Source organism: Psammomys obesus, unplaced genomic scaffold (genome assembly GCF_907164565.1).
Source record: "Psammomys obesus unplaced genomic scaffold, mPsaObe1.curated_primary_1811, whole genome shotgun sequence".
Classification (NCBI taxonomy): Eukaryota; Metazoa; Chordata; class Mammalia; order Rodentia; family Muridae; genus Psammomys; species Psammomys obesus.
The window spans coordinates 2,634,937-2,659,300 of NW_026594377.1; the positions used below are offsets into that span (position 1 = coordinate 2,634,937).

At 42.1% G+C, this 24,364-nt stretch overlaps 1 protein-coding gene across 1 annotated transcript in view; it reads left to right on the top strand.

The window, feature by feature from the left end:
* Positions 1-15,132: 15,132 nt before the first annotated feature.
* Psd3 (pleckstrin and Sec7 domain containing 3) overlaps positions 15,133-24,364 on the top strand; it is a 460,032-nt gene continuing 450,800 nt past the window's right edge. The window contains exon 1 of the mRNA XM_055618704.1: positions 15,133-15,968. Within this exon, the coding sequence (XP_055474679.1) occupies positions 15,192-15,968 (777 nt within the window). The 5' untranslated portion in view covers positions 15,133-15,191. The remainder of the gene's footprint in view (positions 15,969-24,364) is intronic.

Genomic DNA, 24,364 nt, shown 5'->3' on the forward strand with positions numbered 1-24,364 from the left:
TCGAGGTGCCAGGCAGAGGTAAACGGGAGCCTCATGCCGGCATCTGCATGTGCTACTTAGCACCACTCCCCCACCATGCTGGACTGTTCCATACAAACTCTGTTCTTTCCTCAGTGACAAAGATGCTCTGTGTCCCACCGGGATCAGACAGTGGCAGAGGGTGGTGTGGACATCTGCTTTCTCCTTTCCCTGTCGTTTTGTCTGCCACTTGGACAAGTAAGCTTCAGAGTCTCTCTTTACTTCTTAAACGTGGGACCAGGTAAAATGGAACTGCTCCATCAACATACTTTTGGTCATTTTTCTTCATTTGAAGTTCTGATCTCCAGCCCTTATCTATGATGATGGCTGTTTATAATCCCAGTGCTGGGTGGCAGAGACAAGAAGGTCCCTGGGGTTTATTGGCTTGACAGCCTAGTCAATCAGGAAGCTCCAGGTTCAGCAAGGCATCCTCCTATCTCAAGAAATAGGGTGGATGGCACATGCCTTTGATCCTACCACTCAGGGAGTCAGAGGCAGGGGAGTCGATATGAGTACAAGGTCAGCCTGGTCCACAAAGAGAGTCTAGGACAACCAAGGCTACACAGAAAAACCCTGTCTTCACATCCCCCCACACAAAAAAGAAAGAAAAATAGGGTAACCAAGGAAGAACCCCAACTTTGCCCTTTGAATTCCACAAGCAAGAATGCACACAAATATAAAACTCATTTCACATTTAAACACTATTTTGTTGCACAGATATGTACCTCATGCTCTAATTCCACTCAGGCTATTGAATATATCACAGCTTGATAGTGTTTCAGTGAATTTTGTTATCTGTAAAATATATTTTAAAAATCACCAACATGCAACTCTAATCTGAGTTTATAATTGAGCCAAATATTTTACTTATGAGAGACATTTGCAATGTTAAAATATTTTGGATGATGTTTAAGTATAACTCAGAGTAAGAAAAAGAAAATTTTGACAGAGTTAGCTCTTTTTCCTGCTTTTCGTCCCGCTTTCCCTCTTTCTTATATCCGTCACAGCAAACCTGGCATCAAAATGAATGTGCCTGACAGAAAGTACTAGAAAAGAGAGGAGTGTCAGTGGCTGGTGACTGTCTCACAGCTGTTAGGCTGTTGCTAAAGTGCAAGAAACAGTGTCATTTAGTGAGAGTGGAAGGAAGAAAGAAAAGGCCAGAACAATGGTCTAAGCAAGGCTTCGCATAGCCTGAGAAACTGTCCTGTCTGGGGTATAATCTACCAACACAGGGAACCAGTGGAAGAAGCACTCAAGAAAGCAGGGAAGGTTCAGCCCAGTTCTGAGCTATGGTGATCTTTCTCCTCAAGACACTGATGCCCCAAAGAATAAGCATGATTCAGTTTGAGTCTTCCTTGCTGACATAAAAACAAATATAAGGAATTCATGAAATTGAAAAGCATCTGTAAAGCAAAAGACACTGTGAACAGAACAAAAGGACAGCCTACAGACTGGAAAAAGATCTTTACCAACCCTACATTCGACAGAAGGTTAATATCCAAAATATATAAAGAACTCAAGAAATTAAATTCCAACAAACCAAATAAAGGAAAAGGGAGTACAGAGCTAAACAGAGAATCCTCAACAGAGGAATACTGAATGGTGGAGAAACACTTAAAGAAATGTTCAACATCCTTAGTCATCAGGGAAATGGAAATCAAAACAACTCTGAGATTCCATCTGACACCCATCAGAATGGGAAGATAAAAAAAAAAAAAAAACTCAAGTGACAACACATGCTGGTATGGATGTGGAGAAAGAGAAACACTCCACCATTGCTGGTGGAGTACAAACTTGTACAACCACTTTGGAAATCAATCTGGCACTTTACAGTGTAACCTCAAGACCCAGCTATACCACTCCTGGGCATATACCCGAAAGATGTTCCAACATAGAAGGACATTTGCTTAACTATGTTCATAGCAGTTTTATTCATTACAGCCCGAATCTGGAAACAACCTAGATTTCCCTCAACCAGAGAATGGATGTAGAAATTGTGGTATATTTACACAATGGAATAATACTCGGCTATTAAAACAAGGAAATCATTAAATATGCAGGGAAATGGATGGGTCTGCTGAATATCATCCTGAGTGAGGTAACCCAGAAGCAGAAAGGCATGCATGAAATATACACAAGTATAAGCAGATAATAACCATATAATACAGGATAATCATACTACAAACTACAGACCTAAAAAAGTTAAATAATAAGGAAGACCCTGGGGAGGATGCCTAATTCTCATGCAGAAGGGCAAATAGAATAGACACTGGAAGCAGTTGAAAAGAGGGAATAGGATGGCAGCCTACCATGAATGTCCCCTGAAAGACTCCATTGAAGCAGTTGCTAAGATTCATAGCCAAACCTCGGCTGAGTACAGGGACTCATAGGAAAGACTAGGAGACCTAGCAGGACCCAGAGTGGACAGGAGCTTTATAAGAACACCAACAGAACTGACAAATTTGGGCCCATGGGGGCCTTCAGAGACTGATGAACCAACCAAGGACCATGCATGGAGAGGACCTAGATCCCTTGCTCAGAAGTAGTCGATAGGCAGTTCAGTCTCCATGTGGATTCCCTAGTAAGGGGAACAGGGGCTGTCTCTGATATGGACTCTGTTCCCTGCTCTTTGATCACTTTTCCCTGGTTGGGGGCCTTGTCAGGCCACATAAGAAGAGGATGCAAGGAGTCCTAATGAGACCTGATAGGCTGGGGTCAGATGGTAGGGAAAGAGGGCTCCCACATTTTGAGGACTAGGGGAGGGGGAAAAGGGAGGAAGGGTGGAGCCAAGAGGTGATGAGGGAGGAGGCTATAATCAGGATGTAAAGTAAATAAATTATAAAAAAGGAATAAATTTTAAAAAGGCAAATGGAGAATTGACTAAGTAACGGATGGTGTGAGAGTGGCAGGCTGGGGACAGGCAGGCATGGGTCTCCACACACTCCAGTAAAACAGTAAAGACTGTGGAGCCCAGACAAGAGAGGCTGCGGTGCCAGCTTCGCCACGTTTCTTCATTTCTGGGCCTTGGTTCCTTTAGCCCTGCAGCTTCAGGGAAAGTGAACTGAATAGCAAATGTGTCTAGGGGCGAGAGCACATAAGAAAATGCACTCATAACCAAGTTCAATGAATAGGTGTCCTTGTTTCCTCTAATTACTTATATGATGTGCTTTTAAAGCAGGTCCTATCTGTCTGACAAAGTTTTGTGACAGCTGTTTCCAGGAAACTCACAGCTATGTGAAATGACCCACTGGGGACAACCTAGAGCTATTGAAAGGCATTCGAAGGACTTAGAGTCTGGGTGACATGGGCACCAACACTATAGACCTTCGCCCTCAGCCTCAGCCTCACAGCCCCAGCCTCTCTTCATAGAAAGGGCCTGCTCACCTCTCTCCAGTCGTGGGAACTCTGTTGCTAAAACCTGGTACCTCCTCTATGCAAAGGACTCCAGAAGATACGCATGGAAAGCCTGGACATCTGTGCGTGACACAGAACAGAGCCTTGAATCTCCTTCTGGTCCAGAGTTCTTGTCTGTTTTAGCATTTTTCCACTTACTTCAAAAGCAACTGGTCTTTGTGATCAGATGCCAGAGTGGGCACATATCAATTTAAAATACAAAGAGTCGCTAAGAACACGCCAATGGGGTGGGTTGGGGGTACAAAAGGAAATAGAAACAGGATGGAAATGAAAGACTTCCTAATTAGAATATTTTCTAAGTCTTGCCATCTGGTTCTTCCATAAATGTTCATTGTAGGCAAGTGGGGGCACCAGACACGTTGACATCTCTGATGACATGAGTTGGACGTGCCTTTTGGGAAGAGGGGGAAAAATGTCACTCTAGCCAATGTGGATAGAACATGTGGTTGAAGAGACACAGGGACATGTACCCTGAGACTGGGAAGGGATGTGCGAAGGTTTTGCTTGTTTAAAAGCCTCTCCCAAGTGTCTTCTTTCTATCCATGGCAGATAAAGTAGCTCCTAGAGACACCAGTGTATAAGGAAGCAGGATGCAGGAGCAGCTGTTAGAGCCTCACAGACTCATCGGCTTAACTTCTGTGCCACCTTAGGGGAGCAGCTTTACCTTCTGCACACTGCAGTGCCAGTGACCCTGAGACACAGAATGTAATACATGCCATGTTCTGGGGGTGAGAGATGATGAAAATGGGAAGTGGGACACTGGGAGTTGGGTGGGCCACGAGTGGGAAAAAAGAGGCTCGAGAAAGAGAGCCTTTACCCTCTATATCATGTGAGATTAGACTGCAAAGAATCTGTCAAGAATCTGCCAGCACCTTGATCTTGAACTTCTGTACCTCCAGAAACATGAGGAATAACTTTCTGTTCTTTAAGTCACCCAGTCTCTGGCATCTTGTTATCGAAGACCAAATAGACCAAGGCAGTAGCTATAGTCACCATCAGTATCAGATTGCACCACTTTCATTATAAGGAACTCACCTTATAATGGGTAAAGAAGCTAAACTGTGGTGCTGTATGGGTACCTAGCAGATGGGATAGCCTGCAGTATTCTGAAAGCTGTTTGTAAAGAATGAGTAAAAGTGCTCAGGGTTTATTCTTGCATTTCTTACCTCCTGAGTTGTATCTTTTATTCTGGTTCTACTTCCTATGTCCTTGCCTTCTATTTCTTCACAGAGTACAGTCCTGTACTCTGCCCCAGCTCTGCTTTATCTCTCCATTTGTCTTTATTCAGGAGTTCCAATAATTTCCCAAATAGAATTTTTCTATCCTATTTATAGGAAGCAACCCAGATACCATCTTCCCAGATAGAACCTCTTTTTGATCAAGTTATGAATGCCAAGCCAGGTGCACTGGGCTTAGGAACTTTAGAGGGCTCCAGTATAACTGCTAAGGACACCAACAGAGGACTCTACCCTCTGAGAAAATAGATAAGAATTGGATGGCACAATATCACTCCTTTGAGTTGAAGCTGAGTGGAGTGGTTCTGGGAATGCTTGGGAAACACACTTAGCAAGTGTGAGGCTCCCAGGCCAGCAGACAAAACTGTGGATCCTCCTCTAGAGACAGGAAACCCAGGCTGAACACGCTGTTTAGAGGAGGCCTATCAGTCAGAAAAGAGTGGAGAGAACTGGGCCTGGGGGCCAGTTTCTGCCCTCACTATGTGGCTTGAGGCAAATCATTCCATAGTCCCCATTCATTATCTGTTCTCAATAGGAGTGCCATGCTACCTACTTCAGAAAGTTGTCACCAGTTGAACTGAGGGGATAGAGTGCTCTGGTGCTCTTGCACACTGTATCCTCCCTCTCCATCCTTGTTAGGATTCTAGAATTTTATTTTTCTCTCTAAAACAGTGGAGGAAAACTATCGCCATTAGCAAAGACATAGTGCCATCTAAATTATATGTCACGTCTATCTATATTGTGAGAATCTTGAAATGATGGTAGGAAGCTAGCTTAGAATCCTTTCAAAGCAATGAAACTGTGGACTTCATAGAAACAACAAAGATGGATTAGTTTAGGAGTATTAATAATATTACCATATTATTATAGATGGTGAATGTCTGCAACCCCAGCACTTTAGAGCTGGAAGCAGGAAGATAGAAAGGTTAAGGTCATCCTGAGCTCAAGGCCAGCTTAGGCCATCTAGGATCTTGTCTCAAAAATAACCCTCGGGCGGGGCAAGATGGCGGTGCCGGGAGGACTCTCATTCTGAGGAGCAGCACAGCAGGATTGGCACAGTGACCAGCAATCAGAACTCTTGGCCATAAAACACAAGTGATTGTGTTTCACAGGTGAGAGGATACCCCACGGTGGGGGATTCAATCAGCTTTAACTCACCCGGGTAAACCACGGAAGAGATCCCGGTTCCGCCAGGCACTTGGTCACCAGCCCAGAGCTACACCCCAGCGTGATCTGGTCACTGTCCCAGACTGAACTGTGGGCCCAAACACCATAGACTGGATTTCCCAGTCGAGAGATAACCCCATGGAGCAGGAAACGATTGGGACCGACCTCAGGTTACCCAGACATTCCCTGGAAAAGACTCGGGTTCCGCGGGTGCCCCAAGAGCCAGCCCGGACCCAGAGCCAGGACCCAGGCACCTGCACTGAGCCCTGCCTGCGTGCCTGAATCGCTGCCTCAGATAGAACTGTGGGCACCAGGGCACCAGACACCAGAGACTGCATTTCACTGGCAGGTGCAAACCCACAGGGAGGGAAACGACTGGGCTGATCTCAGAGCACCCAGCCGACACCCCCACCCCGAAAGGGACTAGGGAAAATTACCCAGTTTAGGCAGCAGCCAAGGCTCCGAACGGCCAGAAAGGCGGAGCCACAAGCAGGCATCTGTGCCTGTGAGTTCTACTCGCCACCCCAGACAGAACAGCGGTCCCCAAAGCAAAGACTGCGTGTCTCTGGCAGGAGGAAACCCCCAGCGGAGGGGATCATCAGCTCTAACGCTTAGGACACCCAACACCAAAACATTTCCTGGAATCACGCAGACTCTAGGCTCTAATGCAGGCAGGAGCGCTGTGCTCTGCTGCCATTATTGAGTTCCCCTAGGGCACTGGGACACACAGCTGCATCCTCAGACCTACAAAAGCCAGAGAGCCATTACAGCAGCCCTCAGATACTGTGCCAAGGATCAACCAATTATCACTAGCTAGACTGTCAAAACTGTGGGAATCCCTGGTCCTTCAAGAGGGCTGCACCCACAGCGTCTGGACCAGAGCAGTGCCTGCATGCTCCATCACAGACAGGGACACACAGCTTCTGGTCCAGAGTGAGGCACCCAGCCTCCAGACCAGAGCAGCGCCCCCAGGCACCAACTCAACCTAGGTGTACATTCTCCAGGTCCAGAGCGGAGCAATCAGCCTCTGGCCCAGAAACTTGCTGAGTGCACCTCTCACTTTCCCAGACAGAACTGTGTGCCCTAGGATAACAGACTGAGTTTCCCTGTTGGGAGAAAACCTCACAGCTAGGGAATCAGCAGGTTCTTCAAGAAGACTGTACATGGAAATTTAGTGAGCAGCAGCACACTAAATTTATAACAAGAAACCCAGCAGTGGAGCAGCTGTCTTGAGAACTTCTATGGGTAAGAGGAGATCCCCCCCCTGCCTAACATAGACCACAGCTACTACTCAGGGCTATAAACCTGAGGTGAGCAGTGGCAACTCCTGAGAAACACTGGCCATACAGTGACCATAACCAAAAAGCAGAGAAGGACTCCTTCAGGAAAAATCATCTGCCAGCCAAGGGGATTCTCCCTACCTCAGGACTCCAGGAAGCACAGAAACTAACAGCCAACACCTAAATCAGCCCAATGGGTAGAGGTCAGCGTAAAAGCTCAACCAACAAAAGACAGAGCAATATGGCATCTCCAGAACCCAGCCATCCAGGGGCGAACAGCCCTGGACAATGCAGCATAATAGAAAATCAAGAAGATGACCTTACATCTATGTTGATGAAGAGGATAATAGAGGAAACAAATAAAATACATAAAGAATTAGAGGAAGATAAAACCAAACAGATCATGGCTATCCGTAAAGAAATGGAGGAAGATAAAGACAAGCAGATTATGGCCATCCGTGAAGAAATACGGGAAGATGCAGCCAAACAGCTTGTGGCCTTCAGAGAAGAAATAATTAAATCACTGAAAGAAATCAAAGAGACAGAGTTGAAGGAACTAAAAGAAAAAGAGGAAAATACAAGCAGACAGGTGAAGGAAGTAAACAAAACAACTCAAGACCTGAAGATAGAACTAGAAAAATTAAAGAAAACACAAATAGAGGAAATAATGGAGAGGAAGAATTTAGGGAAGAAAACAGGAACGACAGAGGTAAGCATAACCAACAGAATACAAGAAATGGAAGAAAGAATCTCAGGTGTAGAAGATACAATGGAAGAAATCGATGTATCTGTCAAAGAAAATGTTAAATCCAAAAAATTTCTGACACAGACCATCCAAGAAATCCAAGACAATATGAAAAGACAAAACCTAAGAATAATAGGAATAGAGGAAAAAGAAGACTTCCTTCTCCAAGGCCCAGAAAATATTTTCAACAAAATCATTGAAGAAAATTTCCCCAAGTTAAAGGAGAAGCCAATAAGGATACATGAGGCCTACAGAACATCCAACAAATTTGACCAGAAAAGAAAATCCTCCCGCCACATAATAATCAAAACAGTAAGTATACAGAACAAAGAAAAAATACTAAAAGCTGCAAGGGAAAAAGGCCAAGTAACATATAATGGCAAACCCCTTAGAATCACACCTGACTTTTCAACAAAAACTATGAAAGCCAAAAGGGCCTGGACAGATATCATGCAGACCCTAAGAGAACACAGATGTCAGCCCAGGCTACTATACCCTGCAAAACTCTCAGTCCTCATAGACAGAGAAAACAAGATATTCAATGACAAAAACAAATTTCAACAATACCTACACACAAATCTAGCATTACAGAAGACACTGGAAGGGAAAATACAACCCAAGAAAATTAGCTTCTGTCAAGAAAACACAGGAAATAATTGACCTCACTACAGTAAAACAAAAAGCAACCAAGCACACAACCTTATGACCACAGCCAACATCAAAATCAAAGGATCTAACAGCCACTGGTCATTAATCTCCCTCAACATCAATGGACTCAACTCTCCAGTAAAAAGACACAGATTAACAGAATGGATACTTAAACAAAACCCAGCAATCTGTTGCATACAAGAAACACACCTAAGGCACAAAGATAGACATTATCTGAGGGTAAAAGGTTGGAAGATGACTTTCCAAGCAAATGGACCCAAGAAACAAGCAGGAGTAGCCATTCTAATATCTGATAAAATAGACTTTCAACCAAAATTAACAAAAAGAGATGAGGAAGGACACTTCATACTCATCAAGGGAAAATTCCACCAGGAAGACATCACAATCCTGAACATCTATGCCCCAAATACAAGAGCACCCACATTTGTAAAAGAAACATTGATAAAATTTAAACCACATATAGATCCCCACACATTAATAGTGGGAGACTTCAACACCCCACGCTCAACAAAGGACAGGTCAACAAAACAGAAATTAAACGAAGAAACAATATCTCTGACAGAGGTCATGAATCAAATGGACCTCACAGACATTTACAGAACTTTACACCCAAACACAAAAGAATTTACCTTCTTCTCAGCACCTCATGGAACCTTCTCCAAAATAGACCATATAGTTGGTCACAAAGCAAGCCTCAACAGATACAAGAAGACTGAAATAATCCCTTGTATCCTGTCTGATCACCATGGAATAAAGCTGGTCTTCAACAACAACAGAAATAGCAAAAAGCCTACACACACATGGAAACTAAACAACTTGTTACTAAATGACAGCTGGGTCAGGGAAGAAATAAAGAAAGAAATTAAAGTCTTCCTAGAACTCAATGAAAATGAAGACACAACATACCCACACTTGTGGGACACAATGAAAGCAGTGCTAAGAGGAAAGTTCATACCACTAAGTGCCTTCAAGAAGAAATTCGAGACCGCTCATTCAAGCAACTTAATGGCCCACTTAAAAACCCTAGAAAAAGAAGAAGCAGACACACCAAAAAGGAGTAGACGGCTGGAAATAATCAAACTCAGGGCTGAAATCAATCAATTAGAAACAAATAAAACAATTCAAAGAATCAATGAAACCAAGAGCTGGTTCTTTGAGAAAATCAACAAGATCGACAAACCCTTAGCCAAGCTAACTAAAAGGCAGAGAGACACCACCCAAATCAACAAAATCAGGAATGAAAAGGGGGACATAACTACAGACCCTGAGGAAATCCAAACAATCATTAGGACTTACTTCAAAAGTCTATACTCAACAAAATTTGAAAATCTAAATGAAATGGAAAATTTTCTTGATAGATTTGACTTACCAAAGCTGAATCAGGACCAGGTAAATCAATTAAATAGTCCTATATCCCCCAAAGAAATAGAAGCGGTCATCAAAAGTCTCCCATCCAAAAAAAGCCCAGGACTAGATGGCTTCAGCGCAGAATTCTACCAGACCTTCAAAGAAGAGCTAACTCCAATTCTCTTCAAACTATTCCACAAAATAGAAACAGAAGGAACATTACTAAACTCATTCTATGAAGCCACAGTCACCTTGGTACCTAAACCTCACAAAGACTCAACAAAGAAAGAGAATTTCAGGCCAATCTCCCTTATGAACATTGATGCAAAAATACTTAACAAAATACTTGCAAACTGAATCCAAGAACACATCAAAGATATTATCCACTATGACCAAGTAGGCTTCATCCCAGGTATGCAGGGGTGGTTCAATATATGGAAATCCATCAATGTGATCCACCATATTAACAAACTGAAAGAAAAAAACCACATGATAATCTCCCTAGATGCTGAAAAAGCATTTGACAAAATCCAACATCCATTCATGTTTAAAGTACTGGAGAGATCAGGGATACAAGGCACATATCTAAACATAGTAAAGGCGATATACAGCAAGCCTATAGCCAACATCAAACTGAACGGAGAGAAACTTAAAGCAATCCCACTGAAATCAGGGACAAGACAAGGCTGCCCACTCTCTCCATATCTCTTCAACATAGTGCTAGAAGTCCTTGCTAGAGCAATAAGACAGTTGAAGGAGATTAAGGGGATACAGATGGGAAAGGAAAAAGTCAAATTATCACTATTTGCAGATGATATGATAGTATACATGAGTGACCCCAAAAACTCTACAAGGGAACTGCTACAGCTGATAAACACCTTCAGCAAAGTGGCCGGATACAAAATTAACTCAAAAAAATCAGTAGCACTCCTGTATACAAAAGACAAAAGGGCTGAGAAAGAAATTAGGGAAACAACACTCTTCACAATAGCCACAAATGACATAAAGTACCTTGGTGTAACCCTAACCAAGCAAGTCAAAGACTTGTATGAAAAAAATTTCAAGTCTCTGAGGAAAGAATTAGAGGAAGATATGAGAAGATGGAAAGATCTCCCATGCTCATGGCTTGGCAGGATTAACATAGTAAAAATGGCCATCTTACCAAAAGCAATCTACAGATTTAATGCAATTCCCATCAAATTGCCAACACAATTCTTTACAGACATGGAAAGAAAAATTCTCAACTTCGTATGGAATAACAAGAAACAGAGAATTGCTAAAACAATCCTCTACAATAAAAGATCTTCTGGAGGTATCTCCATCTCTGATCTCAAGCTGTACTATAGAGCAACAGTTATAAAAACTGCATGGTACTGGCATAGAAACAGAATGGTGGATCAATGGAATCAAACAGAAGACCCAGAAATAAACCCACACACTTACGGACACCTGATTTTTGACAAAGATGCCAAAACCATACAATGGAAAAAAGATAGCATCTTCAACAAATGGTGCTGGTCCAATTGGATGTCTACATGTAGAAAAACGAAAATAGATCCATACTTATCACCCTGCACAAAACTGAAGTCCAAGTGGATCAAAGACCTCAACATAAAACCAGACACATTAAATCGGCTAGAAAAAAAAGTGGGGAATACCCTAGAACTCATTGGTACAGGAGAAAACTTCCTGAACAGAACACCAACAGCACAGGCTCTAAGAGCAACAATCAATAAATGGGACCTCATGAAATTGAAAAGCTTCTGTAAAGCAAAGGACACCATCATCAAAACAAAGCGACTGCCTACAGATTGGGAAAGAATCTTCACTAACCCATTATCTGACAGAGGACTCATATCCAGTATATATAAAGAACTAAAGAAGCTGAAAAGCAACAAGCCAAGTAATCCATTTAAAAAATGAGGAACAGAGCTAAAGAGAGAATTCTCTGTAGAGGAATATCAAATGGCAGAGAAGCTCAACCTCATTAGCCATTAGGGAAATGCAAATCAAAACAACCCTGAGATTTCACCTTAAACCCATCAGAATGGCCAAGATGAAAAACTCAAGGGACAACACATGCTGGAGAGGTTGTGGAGAAAGGGGAACCCTTCTCCACTGCTGGTGGGAATGTAAACTGGTACAACCACTCTGGAAATCAATCTGGCGCTTTCTCAGACAACTAGGAATAGCGCTTCCTCAACATCCAGCCATACCACTCCTAGGCATATACCCAAAAGAGGCTCAAGTACACAAAAAGGACATTTGCTCAACCATGTTTGTAGCAGCTTTATTTGTAATAGCCAGAAGCTGGAAACAACCCAGATGCCCCTCAACTGAAGAATGGATGCAGAAACTGTGGTACATCTATACAATGGAGTATTACTCAGCAATGAAAAATAAGGAAATCATGCAATTTGCAGGTAAATGGTGGGACCTGGAAAGGATCATCCTGAGTGAGTTGTCCCAGAAGCAAAAAGACACGCATGGTATATACTCACTCATATAAACATACAACATAGAATAAACCCACTAAAATCTGTACATCTAAACAAACTAAGCAAAAGAGAAGACCCTAACTAAAATGTTCAATCCCCATCCTGAAAGGCAAAGAGGATGGACCTCAGAAGAAAAAGAAAATAGGAAACAACCTCGGAACCTGCTACAGAGGGCCTCTGAAAGCCAGAAGAAAACAGGAAACAACCTTGAAACCTGCCACAGAGGGCCTCTGAAAGCCTCTGCAGTATAGACTGTCAAAGCAGATGCTGAGCCTGATTGCCAACTGATGGGCAGAGTGAATGGAATTTTATGTAAGAAGTGGGAAATAGTAAGAGCTGGAGGGGACGGGAACTCCACAAGGAGAGCAACAGAACAAGATAATTTGAACACAGGGAACTTCCCAGAGACTCATACTCCATCCAAGGACTATTCGTGGAGATAACCTAGAACTCCTGCACATATGTAGCCCATGGCAGTTCAGTGTCCAAGTGGGTTACCTAGTAATGGGAAGAGGGACTGCCTCTGACATAATCTGATTGGCCTGCTCTTTGATCACCTCCCCTTGAGGGGGGAGCAGCCTTACCAGGCCACGGTAGAGGACAATGCAGCCACTTTTGATGAGAACTGATAGACTAAGATCAGAAAGGAGAGGAGAACCTCCCCTATCAGTGGACTTGGGGAGTGGCATGCATGCAGAAAGGGGAGGGAGGGTGGGATCGGGAGGGGAGGAGGGAGGGGCTTATGGGGGATAAAAAATGAATAAAGTGTAATTAATAAAAAATTTAAAAATAAATAAATAAATAAATAAATAAAAGTGCCCTTTATAATTTAAAAAAAATAATAATAATAACCCTCAAGTATACACAGAGGGGAATGTGTGTATGTGTACACCTGTGTCTGTATCTATGTATTACTCTAAAAACGTCACAACTTAGAGAATATATACACATATTCTTTATATACATAAAGAATATTTTATTACATATAAAGAATTTTTATCTGATTTTGTTATATATAAAGAATTTTATATAACTTTATTATATATAAAGCATATATAATTTATATACTATAATATATCCATGTACATGTAATATATACATAAATGTCATATATTCATAAATAAGAAATATGCATAAATGTCATTTTGTGCTTATAAATTACTTTTACATGGATCATCCCATAAGACCTGTAAAAGAGTTCTGTCCAATGAGCGAGAGAGGAAATTATTTGCTGCTTTTTAAATAAGTCCACTGAGGTTCAGAGACATGCTGTGAGTCACATTTAATAAATGGTTACTCCAAAACTCAAGCTTATGTCTTCTAACCCCAAATACCCTGCTGACTCTCACATTCCAAGTAAGTCCTCTGCTCCTAGAGTCTTACTTGTCAAACAGAAAGCATAAAATATGCAAATGGCAACCTACTATAGGTACAAGCAATACATTTGGGTACACACATGTATGTGGGATATTATATTTTAGTTACTTTACTGCGTGAACAAATTTCTTCAGGGCTTCAAATGTGTAGATACAGTTCAAGAGTAGCAGCTAATAGTTACTGAGAATTTATGTGCCATGTCGTAGTCACTTAATCTCTACACCAATAGCAAAGCCATAAACTAGGTATGACTAGGTAGTCTTAGAGAAAATTGGTCATCACAAAAAGTAAATTTCTTTTCCAAGGGTCACACAGCCACCCAGTGAAAGGAAGACTCAGAAATAAATGTTGGTTTGTCACCAAAATTCATGTTTTCAATTAAAATGCTATTCATATCCAATGATAACCACGATTTATCTATATCTTATCCCCTGCTTCTTACCCAGAACTAAAATTCCTTTCATAGACCCCGTAATATTTAATCATTTCTCATGGAGTTCTCCTGCGCGTGCCTTCCAAGCCAGCCCTCACATCAGTGCCCAAGTGTCATCCATTTCTCTGCATTTCCCATATTCCAGCTCACACAACTTAGAACTGAAATGATGTCCATCAGCCCTGCAATAAGTTCACACACACACACACACACACACACACACACACACACACACACACACAAAAGTAGAAAGAAGGGTTCCAGGCTCTCCACTACCACTATCTCAATTCCTCAAGAAGCCTCTTTATGACCCAAGCCCGTGGCATGGTGGCGAAGGTGCACAGACTCTAGTCACCTCTCAGAAGTTTCTCTTCTCACTCTCTACACTAACACCTGAATTTTGGAGGTAACACATTCAAACTACAATATTGAGTACTATAATATTCAATGGCCTGAACCATGAGAATTAGGTCCATGGGGAACCCTGAAGGAACCATAAGTCTTGAATGAGGAACTTCAGGAAAATGTTCAGATTGTTTGCAACTGTGTTGAACATATATATAAAAAAGATGTATATAGTTCAAAGTTTCTTGGAAGTTTCATTTATAAACCACATGGTGACTTTCAGATCAGACTCCAAATCACAGGAATAGTTAAGAGAATTTAGGATTAAACAATAAAATGAGCAGTAAATGGCAAGGAAAGCGATTCCACTTGGACATAGGTGCGGTAGGCTATCTTGATTTCCCCAACACACACCCTATCTGTCACTTGTAGATTTTTCTCCACCAATGTTTGTTTTTGTGACTCTGAGCAGAGTCCAGCTCTCCAGCAAACACTAACCTCTGGCCCCCAACTCGTTGGATTCTCCCCCTGGGTGCTAAAGGTGTGTTATTTCCTTCCACAGGCTGATGGTGAAACCATGGGGCTGAGTCATGTCTGACTGCAGCTGCTGAGACACTGAGGTCTGAAATCCTGGCAAGGGCCAGCCCTGCTCCCTTAGAGGAAATGGCCAAGCAGCCTCAACAACAGCAGATGAAAACTTCCTTCCTTTTCATCCAGCTGCAGCCCCCCCCAACCCGAGCTACTCAAACTCTCTCCGCCCCCTTGCCAGCCACTGCAACCTCAACAGCAGCCCCACAGGGACTGGAGGAGGGACACATTTTCCCAAGTCCCAGGACAAGCTTCTTGGCTCCCAGGGACCTCAGCTGTACACAGGGTTCTGCTAGCTCTTCTTTGAGCCTGCTGCCTGCGGAAGGCCCTGGAACACAGAGACCAGCTGCTTTCAATTGCCATTCCCTAAAGGAGAAGAAGAAAGAAATAAACAGACCCCAGAATCTGGAAGTAAGGAGGAGTGGTGTTTGCGGATCCTCACATAGTAGGCGTTGCCTGGCCCCTGGCTCTAGGAAACTTGGCCATGCACAACAACTACCATGCCGGCTCGCTAGCCCAGCTCCTACAATGAATGATGGGAACAGCAGTCCTTCCATAGGCTGGAAGCACTGGCCAGTCCTTTCTGCCCACGAGGACCTGTGGGGTATGGACCCACAAGCTAAGAATGTCATTGAGCTCTCAGTTCCACAAAGTACCCTGTCCTTTACTGCTGACAGGGGCAAAGGGGCAATCCAGAGGAGAGGGACTTTTACCCAAGAGGTACTCACGAAGAACTATGAAGAAGAAATCGGTACCACAGTACTGGCCACACGGGCACAACTCTTCAGATATTTTCCAACCATCCAGATCAGCCAGAGTTGCCTGGCACCACCTGCTGCTGTGCCCCTCAAGGTAAGACCCTGAATATACTGGAATTCTCTAGACTCCTGCTAAGGGTCAGCAAAGGGGATAGAGACAGGGCACAGAATGCAAGTTCTGACCCTGGGCCGGTCTTTCCTGCAGGTCACGCATACCTCAGCAGCACAGGTGCTTACCTGCTTCCGTATTCTCTTGGCTCTTTCCCGAACACCGCTACCTTTCCAGCCACTGTAGCGTCCTGTCCTAAAGGAGACAACGGATATTGGTTTCTTAAGATTTCTGCCAGGGAAAGTTGGCTAAGGGAGGGCAGACTTTGTAAGAGAAGTCTAGAAAGAGGCACAGGGACGTGGGATGTGGGAGTAGCTAGCCACTATAGGAGGTGGTGGGTTTTTTGTTTGTTTGTTTTTCATGTCTGTTAATTCTCATAGCCGTTCTGAGAAATTGAGGTTTGTATTTTCAGTTTCAGAAAAGCTAATTAAGGTGTAGTTAAGCCAAAGTCCTCTCCCTCTTTTCAAAAAAGTATGAATAAAAGCAAACTCTGTTTTCAAGGGTAAGGGTGAGGAAGACAGGGAGGGAGGGCTTCAGTGGGGGGTACTGATTTTCAGAAGTGAGGCACAGCTGTGGAACACTGGATTGACCTCCCTTTAACATGTGACCCTTGGAGCCCACATTTACCTGCCAACTGTACCTGGCACCAAGTGGATGGGCAGTCCTGGACATGAGCCTCTGTCTCCATCAGGAAGGGGAAGTGGCTGCATGTGGTAGCCACGGTTCCTTTGGGCTCTTGCAGGCTCTTTTGAGCACACGGTGGTATATTAGCATCCTCTTCTCTGCATCTCTGGACCACCCTTTCCGTTATGCTATCTCCTGAGGTCCACTCTCTCCACTCAGTTCAAGAACATCACTTTCAAGATGGGTGAACAAAATTTAAAAGAGGTTTTTTTTTTTTTTTCCCCCCTTTCCAGCAGCGTGGGTATCTCATTTGGGCAGTGAGGGTTAGGTAAACCTGAGTCTCTATGCAAGGATTAGCAAAATGAGCTACAAGGAAGGTGTGATATGTAGAAGGCTGACATGAAAGGAACTGTCAAGGAAGCCACAGGAGAATTTGATGAAATTCAGAGTGGCCTTCTGGGGGCTTGGAGGTGACGGGGCTTCTCCTGGATCCTGTGCCTGTCTTCTGTATGCTTCTGTGCATTCTCACCCCCTTCTCTTTGCTATTTTAGTCAGAAGGCCTCCAGAGGCACACTTAAGGATGAATCCAAGTTCTCTCTGAGCAAAAGCAATGTGAGCATACTTCCCTAAGAAATAGTTTACATTCCATCTGAATTCTGGTATCTCTCTTCCTGCAGGGATTTAGGAGATAGGACACATCAGAGCCCAGTCTCTGGATGTAAGGTCACACAGCAGTTATCAATAGACTTTGATGCTATTCATCTCTGATCTTCTTCCCTCTGGTCTTGGAACATAGGTCCAAGCTTCAGACCTGTGGCCAGTTCTCTGTGGAGAAGTATGTTGGGAGTTGGCCCAAGAACATAGGCCAATACTAGAAACTTTGTCTTAGCCTCCTTAAGTGAATGGAACATCTATCCTGAATAAACTGAAGGTTGCAGAATTCCTAAGGGAAAATGGATATTTCAAGTCTAAGTCCTAACTGTAAGCAAACCACCAGAACTGAGTCTAAGCTTCCCTGTCTTGAAAACAACAGCACCCCTTGCTTTGCACTTGCTTATATATAGACATTAGTGTTCTCAAGTGCTAGTTGAAAGTGACCCTCAGTACCTCTTTCTTCTTCCTCCTCCTCCTCCTCTTCTTCTTTTTAATCTTGTGGTGCTAAGCATTGAACCAAAGGCCTTTCTCATGCTGGACAAGCACTGTATCACTGTGTTGAGGGGGAGAAGAGGAGATTCATAACCAATGGGTCATTAAGGAGGGCCAGAGAAGCCATGGAATCTGAGGTTCAGGCAAGGTGCTTCCAGAATCCAGTCTGAGAATAGGGCTTCAAAAGTTGAACCTAGCCTTGCTGTTCAGAGGTAACTCCCCTGCCATAGAAAGATGGGAATAGTGAAATCCATCCTCTCAGATTTCCAAATCCTTTAAATGCTTTACAAGTGTCATTGGTCAGGTGGTCCAGCCTCATGCCATGTGTTTGTTTTTTGTTGTTGTTTTGTTTTGCTTTGCTTTATTTTTTCTAGAAAAATCAACAAAGATAGTTCCTCTGTTCGATTCTTGGTAGTGAGAAGTATCCTTCACCACTCCCAATTTGAAAGACTGAAAATTTCCTATTATTTTCATGTTTGAAAATTTGCCTATATGAACATACAAAGACTGATTAAAAGCATTTTCTTGTTCAATCAGCTATCAAAGGTAAGATGACTCTTGTTGACTCAGAGTGGGATCTTACAGTGAAGGTAGTAAAGAAAAAATACTGTCAAGGTAAAATGTTGATTAGATGTAGCAAAGTTTGCTCCTTCCTATGTACATGTTGGAGAATTGATCCTTGTGTCAACTTTCCCAGAAAAAAAAATGTTAAGAATAAACTTTTCGTTGAATATTACAAATGGACAAATGTATTCTCTTGGTGTTTAAGCTGAATGAAAGTCATTGACTTACATCCTTTGACTATGAGAAGGAGTGAAACAAATTAAATCTTAATCACCTGGTTCTTCAATTGTAGGACTTAGCTCTAGTTCCCTTGTGCACTCTGTGACTTGTACAGCTTCCATGTGCTATTTACTCTTCCATGAAGATGTATCATTCTCAAATCCTGGATGAGAGAAGGTTCCTAAAAATAGTCAGTAACTTGCTAGGACTCACAGTAGCTTAGGACTGGCTGTCAAATCATCTACGCAGAGTTCAGAGCTCCCTCAGCCTTCTTTCATAATATATGTAGCTGGGGATATTCCCTTGGAAGGTAACCTGATGTGTCCTAGAGCCTTCAGTTGATACTGTACTAATTTCCCTGGTAGGGAGAGTGTGTTAAAGACTGAGGGCTATCAAATCTAACTGGGCATTGTGTCACTCAGCACCACCAGCTTTCTGGATGGGGAGAAGGCGAGGCTGTGGCTCTTTGGTGATGCCAGCAGAGGGCCTTCACATTCCCAAGACTCTGATTTAGTCTATCAGAGTAAATTAGGAAAGGTTCAAGGTCTGGGCCAGAGCCTGCCCTCACCTTGCCTTCTACTCCTTGTTATGCTGCCCCTTTGTGGGAGCACAAGGAACTGTCCACATTACACCTAAGTCTGGGGCTAAAGATGGCAAAGGATAACAACAGACAAAATTCCAGAGGGTATGGGGTATACAGAAACTCAAAATGTCACCTATAGTTCAACTTTCTCAAAAGCCCAAACTCCTAGGTTTTGTTGTTGTTGTTGTTTTGCTTTGTCTTTATTTCTTCCCTCTCTCATAATAGGACTTCAATTGCAATCAGTTTTCTGAGTTTTCCTCACCAGCTTCTAGGAATGTTCATGGTTTAGGAAACAGCACGTGGATGAGCAAGACAGATATGGGGACAATAGAGATTTAACCAGACCATTCCAATGATGGAAACAGAAGGCCAGAGGTTTTCTGATATTCAGACTCTGTCCTAGGAGACTATAGGAAATAGTTTTAACTCTCTGTTTTGCATCATTACTCCTTGAAACAAAACCAATGTTTCAACTATAAATCTGTAAAGCACATTAGATTTAGAAAGTTTTTATTTATAAAAAGAGGTCATATGTAATGGGCTCCAAGAGATTTTTTTAAAAAGAATAAAAAATAAAATTTAAAAGCCAGCATTCTGCCAAAAAAGCTGGCCCAAAGACCTCTAATGAGTCCCTGAGCAAAGCTAGCTCAGCTCTTGTGCTCTCTGAGGGTTTTCCAACTCTGTGGTAGCTATGAATCCATGAACCTGGAAAGGAAAGAGAAAGTGTTTCATGAGATAAAAGGCCAACACAATTTCACTTCATCCATTCTACCTCACTTGTCTTTAAAGATTCATTATCCTCTTCATTAAAGGGGGCATACCTTTTTTGGGGAATGCTGGAGCTTCAGTCTGGAGCTAGAAGCTCAAAGTCTGTCACCAGTTCCCATCACAGAATGATAGGGTCTGTGTTGCCAGCTGTCAAATCTTACATAGATGTTTCTTTTTTTTTTTTTTTTTACTAGATCCTAGCTTAAAGGAAATTCCCTTTGAAGACTGACCCTGAGCCTTGGACTCAGGAAGCTCTCATTTCCCTTCTCTAGGAAGTATTCCTTCCTTCTTCAAACTTGTTTCACTTTTCTGGCCTGTCACAGTTTAGAAACTATTCTACCCATGAAATGGTATCCTAGCTAACTTTGTCTCTATTTTAATCTACCTTGGTGAGTAATGCTGAATTTTAAAAAGGAATTTGAACAAAGAGAAAGCAGGCACAAGTGCTCATATAGAAATTTTAACAGTGACAGAACTAAATGTGCAATAGAGCATTTCTTTTAGAAGATTCTGCTGTTCAGAAGACAGTGTTGATTGGATTGCAAGGTTTATTTTTAGTCCATTTCATGCTACATTGATTTTGACAAAGATGTCCTGATTTATTACTTGAATAAATAACGGTTGAGATAGCAGAATGGGTTTCAACCTTCCTCGCATCGTAATTTGCCTTAGTATCTCCATGACAACACACTCTCTTCCTCCTTTCCTTTGACATTCACACAAAGTCCTGTGGATGGTTGTATGGATGTTACCCTCTGTCGAGTAATTACACAAACCTCAGTGTTTCAATCTACCTACAGGAAGAAAGGGTCAGAGTACATGGACTATCTTGTAGCTGAGCATCCCTATGACATGGGGAAAAGTGCCTAGACTGGGAGCTGAGACCTCAGGGTTCTAGCTTTCTTTCTGATTCAAAGTAGCAAAGGGAAGGCAAATATCTTCATTCTGTATCTGAACACCATGGTTGTTATGTGGAAAGATTAGCCTGTCTGGTTTGGTTTTTTCATTTCCAGGATCTGATCTAGGACCACCTTTGTCAACCTACTTGTGCCAGTATTTATAAAGTGGCAGCTAGAGCTGTAGTTTTCCGTGGCGCATCTCCCAAAGTCCACATATTGAGAAGTGTATCTGTGTTAGAAACTTTCTTTATTTATACAATCAGATGTCTTTCCCATCTTCAGTGGGAACAAAGAGCAGAAATGGGCAGCTGGCTTGATAATGTCTCCAATCTTTTTCAGAGTATTATAAAATTACAATCGCTTTTGTAAAAATATCTCATCTGGGCCTCTCATATTTTAAGAATGCCAGATTTTATGGCCTCTAGGAAGATTGTTTTAAAAACATATTCTTGAATTAAATAATATGTTAGCTTTAGCTAACAAGTGTGTTTGTGCAACTTGTAATTCTAGCAGTCAAGAGGCTGAGGCTGGAGGATTGCTTAAAGTTTAGGGCCAGCCTAGGCTATATAACAATAACATCAAGAAAAGAAAAAGCCTTAGGCTCAAGTTATTGCCTGTTGTACTGCTGTGATTTGTAAATAAGTTTGTTTCCTTAGAAGCACACTACTTATTGAATGAAAAAGAAGAATACAAAAGGAAGGACATCACTGCTACTAGGTATGGTGAAGAAGAAAGTTTATTGTGGATAAAACAGAGAGCATTGCTAGAGACAAAGACATCTGGGAGGGTCAGAGAGGACATGACCCTGAGCTAGGCCATGTGGGGACAGCAGCGGGGGGAGAGGGTAGACCCAGGAGAGTAATGGGTAGATAAAAAAAGGGGGCCAGGTAACAAAACTGGCTGGATTATATACAAAAAGGGGGAAGCTGGGGGGAGGGCAGCCTAGCCCTGGGCTAGGGAAGTTTAGAGTAGTGGTGAGGTATGCCAGCCATATCTTATAACTGAGGGATGCTGGGAGACTCTGGTGGCCATGTTAGTTTTGATACATCAAATAGGTAGGTACCTCATTTAGCCCATGTCTGAGACCTAATAATTATGGTATGGTAATTTTTTTCTCCTTTAAAGATTGTATGCACACACACAAACATGTGTGTTTAGAAATATAAGATATTGCAAGATTTGTGCATACATAAGTGCTTACATGAAAGAGAGCTGCACAGCTGGCAGATTACCATCATGGATTCTGTGTATAGAATTGTATCAGTTCACTGGGACACCTGACCCAGTGTTTCCAAAGCCAGAACAAAGAAGTAAAAAAAAAAAATTCATTCCTTGAGTTGATTTATACTGACTCCTTAAACTGAACCACAACAGTGAAAACCGAACATCAAGCAATGAAAGGAGGATGGTTTATGCTGTTAGCTTGTGGAGAGGCTGCAGTTTTAAGACAGTCACTCATCCTCATTTTAAGGTCATTGGTAGCTGTGGCTCCTTTTTATCTGGTCTTTGTGTTGTGTATGTCCTGTGACTATAATTAATTTTTTCAATATCCAGGATGTATAGCGTGCATTAACCTTTCAACTGCCAGGTCCAGAAGATTATGGGATAAAAGTCCTGGGGCATTCTATTCCTTTTTCTTACCTCTTTCTTTTTTCCTTTAGAAATGTCGTTTTAGCTAGAAGAGGCTTGGTTATTCTTCACGGAGTCCCCAGTTTAATTGCATGGTGCAGTGACCATTGACAAAACAGCCCATTTGCCTCATGTCATAAGCAGAAAGATCTTAGGAGAATCCAGTTATACATGAATAGTTCTTTGTGATGAAGATCCAATGTCATAAGTTACAAATAGTAAATAAAAATAACAGTGAAAAAAAAAGTAGTAACAAAATGGCGAAGAGCAGAAAAGTAATAAAAATCAAGACCAAGAAAAGGTCATATTGGGATTAGAAAGAAAATCACGTGCCATAAATGGCTATGGAGCTATTTGAGCTGTCTATATCCTCATGCTAAGAGACACACAGTTAGCATCACAATTCATGGGTCTTATTGTGAGAGGGAAAGGAGGGAGAGAGGAGTAGAGTAATTTTTAAGATGTTAATAAAAATTAATTCTATTAGAATAAAAGTTGCTCGCCCTTTAAAGTGCTGGTGAGATGGCTCAGCAGTAAAAGTACTACCCGTAAGCCTGATGACCTGCACGTGATTCCCAGGACCTACGGTGAAAGAAAACCAAGTCCTACAAAGTGTCCTCTGACCACCATGTATGTGCTGTGAACACACACATATACATACATATACACCACATACATATACCTCATATACACATAAACCACACACACATACACATATGCACACACACACACACACACACACACACACTTTATGGTAGATCTTTAAACCTACAATACAGTGGAATAACTCTCCAAGCTATCTTTGGACTCATAAATCAAGTGTGGTTATGTTTTTGCAAACATTTTTCTCATGGTTTAGGCTTATGTTTAAGGAATTCTTGAGTGGGCCTGTGGCCAGGAAGTTACAGTAATATTTTGCATTGGCTCAGCTTCTTGACCTAGTTTTCTAAATCTACTTTGTCAATAATCTTTGGGAAAAAAATGTGCCCTCAACAGCTGGATCTGCTTGAAAGAATCAACTTCACTCTTGCTTGAAACAATATAAAAAATAAATATATTAAGCTGAAGTAAGTTTTTCCTACCTTCTGTGCCATTTTAGAAAGCTGGTGGAAAGTTAATTATTAATGTCTTTATTTGGGTCCTGCTCGGGGTTGGGCCCAGGGGTTTGTGCATGTGGGGCGAGCACTCCACAGTGAGCTACACCCCATTCCTTGCTTTTTGTTTCTAAGGGTTTCACTAATTTCTAGGGCTGGGCCTCACACTTACTCTGCAGCCCAGGAAGGCTTTGGATTTGTGTTTCTCCTGCATCAGCTTTGAAGTTCCTGAGATTAGAAGCCTGGCTACCTTTCTTACTCTCAACTTTTTTCAGTAAGCTTTTTCTTGTCCCTATGAACTGGCCTGCTGCCATCTTTTCATCATGTAACGTGAGCTGCTGACAGCTGTTTGCCTTCTGTACCTGACTGTACTTTGCATACAGTCTCTAAATCTTTATGTGGAAAACAAGACACACAAAGTAAATTAGAAGTATATTAATATGAACTACATAATTATGTTAGTTACTTTACATGTTATTTGATTGAATTGTTTAGTGTCTAAGTTTATCATAAAGCATCAGACACAAAAGATTCCTTCTCCGGTCTCTATATCCTTAATGTTAAGGCAGATGAATATATATGCAAAGAGATGTTTTAATGCGCATACAAATGAAACAGCAGCAGGATAAAGATGAAAGTTTGCTACTGGATAACAAGATTAGTGGGAGTAGTCACGGGAGTGATGGCTGAATAGAACTGTATGTTACTGTTTGTACATTCCAATTTGAGAGGAAAACTCACCATCTTTATTCCATTTAATCCGGAGAGTTATTTTCAGTGGAGATAGGCTTGAAGGTGAGTAAAGGGAGGAAAAGCCTAAAGAATGGAAGAGCATTTAAGTTTGTGGCTTTTTTT